The 2,117-nt window shown below is 67.9% G+C and overlaps 1 protein-coding gene across 1 annotated transcript in view; it reads left to right on the plus strand.

Moving 5' to 3' along the window:
• Positions 1 to 319: 319 nt before the first annotated feature.
• Positions 320 to 2,117, plus strand: part of LHX3 (LIM homeobox 3) — a 13,473-nt gene continuing 11,675 nt past the window's right edge. The window contains exon 1 of the mRNA XM_049624604.1: positions 320 to 628. Coding sequence (XP_049480561.1) covers positions 532 to 628 — 97 coding nt within the window. The 5' untranslated portion in view covers positions 320 to 531. The remainder of the gene's footprint in view (positions 629 to 2,117) is intronic.

Here is a 2,117-nt window from a genome sequence, read left to right on the forward strand (position 1 = left end):
GGCCTGGAGCCTGAGGAGAGGAAGTGGGTAAGGAGGAATCTGGGGGAGGGTGGGGGAGCTGGTGGAGAGACCAGAGACCTAGGGAGGTGGGGAAGTGAGGAGGAGGGGCTGGGGGAAAGGCAGGCAGAGTGGGGGTAGGGGGTGGGGGACAAGGGCCTGGGGAGGTAGGGAAATGGGCAGGGCAGGGGGGAGGTTGGTGCAAGGACAGAGGACCTAGGGAGGTGGGATGGTGGGGAGGAGGGCTGGGGGAAGAGGGTGGTGGGCGGAGTTAGAGGACGTGGGGAGGGGTGGGGGACAGGGGGCCTGGGGAGGTGGGGAGGTGGGGAGGTGGGCAGCCGCGCGCCTCCTTCAGCACCGCGGACAGCGCCCGGGCCCAGAGTCTCCCGCCTGGCCACACCGCGCACCACAGGCTCGCCGTTCCGAGGCTCCCGGGACCTCGGGGAGCTCCGAGCCCTCCCCGGGGGTGGCAGAGGAGGAGGGAGGAGGGCTGCCCGGGGCCACTCGGGCCTCATCTTCGGCCTGGTGGTCGCCATGCTGCTGGAAACCGAGCTGGGTAGAGACAGAGACCGGCCCGGGGCCCCCGGGGCCCCCGGGGCCGCTGCCGTCTGCACCTTTGGTGGGACTCGGGGTAAGGACCCCCGTGAGCCCCTTGGCCTCCAGCCCGAGCAAGAGCACCCACAAGGGGAGAAACGGCAAGGGTGGCAGAGTCAGGCAGAGGGACAGCGGGGAGGAAGGGGCCCAGGACAGCAGAGAACAGAAGGGGCCCTGCAGGCGCTGCTGGGGCGGAAGGGATAGGGCAGAGTGAGGGGCGCCAATTTCCTCCAGACTCCACGCCCCTCAGCTGTCCCACACAGACCTCCTAACCGCCCAACAGTGCAGAACTGGGACCCCTGGGCTGGATCTCCCGCCTGAACCACCCTCCCTAAGGGCCACTAGATTGCCATGGACGTTGTGAAATAATGGAGGCATTGCCGGCAGGCTGGCCAGATGCTGAGCGTGTGGGGCCGCCACCTCCCGGACCCGCTGTCTGCTTGTCCCTTCCCCCCTCGAGCCACACTCGGTCCCTCTAGGCAGGCCTCTGCAAGCAGCTGACACTCAACAGGCGACACCCCAGCACACCCAGCACCCACTCGGCTCCCCAGCGTGTGCACCCTTGCCCTGTCCTCTGGGTAACAAGTGTCATATGAGCCTTCGCTCAAAACCGTGAGACTTCGGGTCTGCTGGGATCTGGGAGGCACTGTGTCCTGCCCACATCCTTCCAGGCTGGTCCCCTTGTTGAAGTGCACAGCAGACCCGGCAACTGGAGGCCAGGAGAAGGAGCGTAGGACTGCCCACTGCCAGTCCCAGGTGGAAGGACCTGAAGGCTGGCATAAACCCCGCCGCTCCCCAGCACTGCCTGGGGTGCCTGCCCTCACCAGCCCCAGCCCGCAATGGCCCCACACTGCTGTGTCTTAATTATTGGACCGGGGGCAGGATATTGGAAAATTAAGTGTGGGACCTGCATTCTGGGCAAGCTGGGGCGCTGTGGGTGAGGAGGAAAGTGAGGGCGGACCCCGACTTTCCCAGCTCTGTCCTTCCTGACCTGAGTCTTGGTCGCGTGTCCAGGCCGAGGACACCGGGTGTACCTGCCGGGAATCGCCCTTCTTCTCTGCGCCCATTCTGGTGGCGGTTCTCAGGGTGGGGCTCAGAAGCTGGTCAGAGCGGGGAGGTCTGAGGTCCTGTCTGGCTCCTGGTGGCTTGGCTGAGAGCCTTTTGGCGCCACACTCGTCCTCGCTGGGTCTCGGGTCGCGTTCTTGCCGACCAGACGTTGTCACCAAGCCTCCCAGCCCCGTCTCTCAAGCGGCTGTAGGACTCGGCTCCTTCCGGAACCGCCCTCCCCGGACCCCGAGCCTACCCGCGAGCGTGCACGCCGGAGCCCAGGCCTCAGCCCTCGGCTCCGGGCAGGTTAGCTGCGGGACCGGGGCAAGCGCCCGCGGGCAGCCCTGGCCCGGCTCCTCCCGTGACTGTCCCCGCCTTCGGGCCGGGCACTCGGGGGGCGCCCGGGCACCCGGAGTCCCCGCGCAAAGGCGCGCAGAGCCGGCGGACGGCTGGGGCGCGTCTCAGCGACCCCCCCCCCC

The sequence above is a fragment of the Panthera uncia genome, chromosome D4 (assembly GCF_023721935.1).
Source record: "Panthera uncia isolate 11264 chromosome D4, Puncia_PCG_1.0, whole genome shotgun sequence".
Lineage (NCBI taxonomy): Eukaryota > Metazoa > Chordata > Mammalia > Carnivora > Felidae > Panthera > Panthera uncia.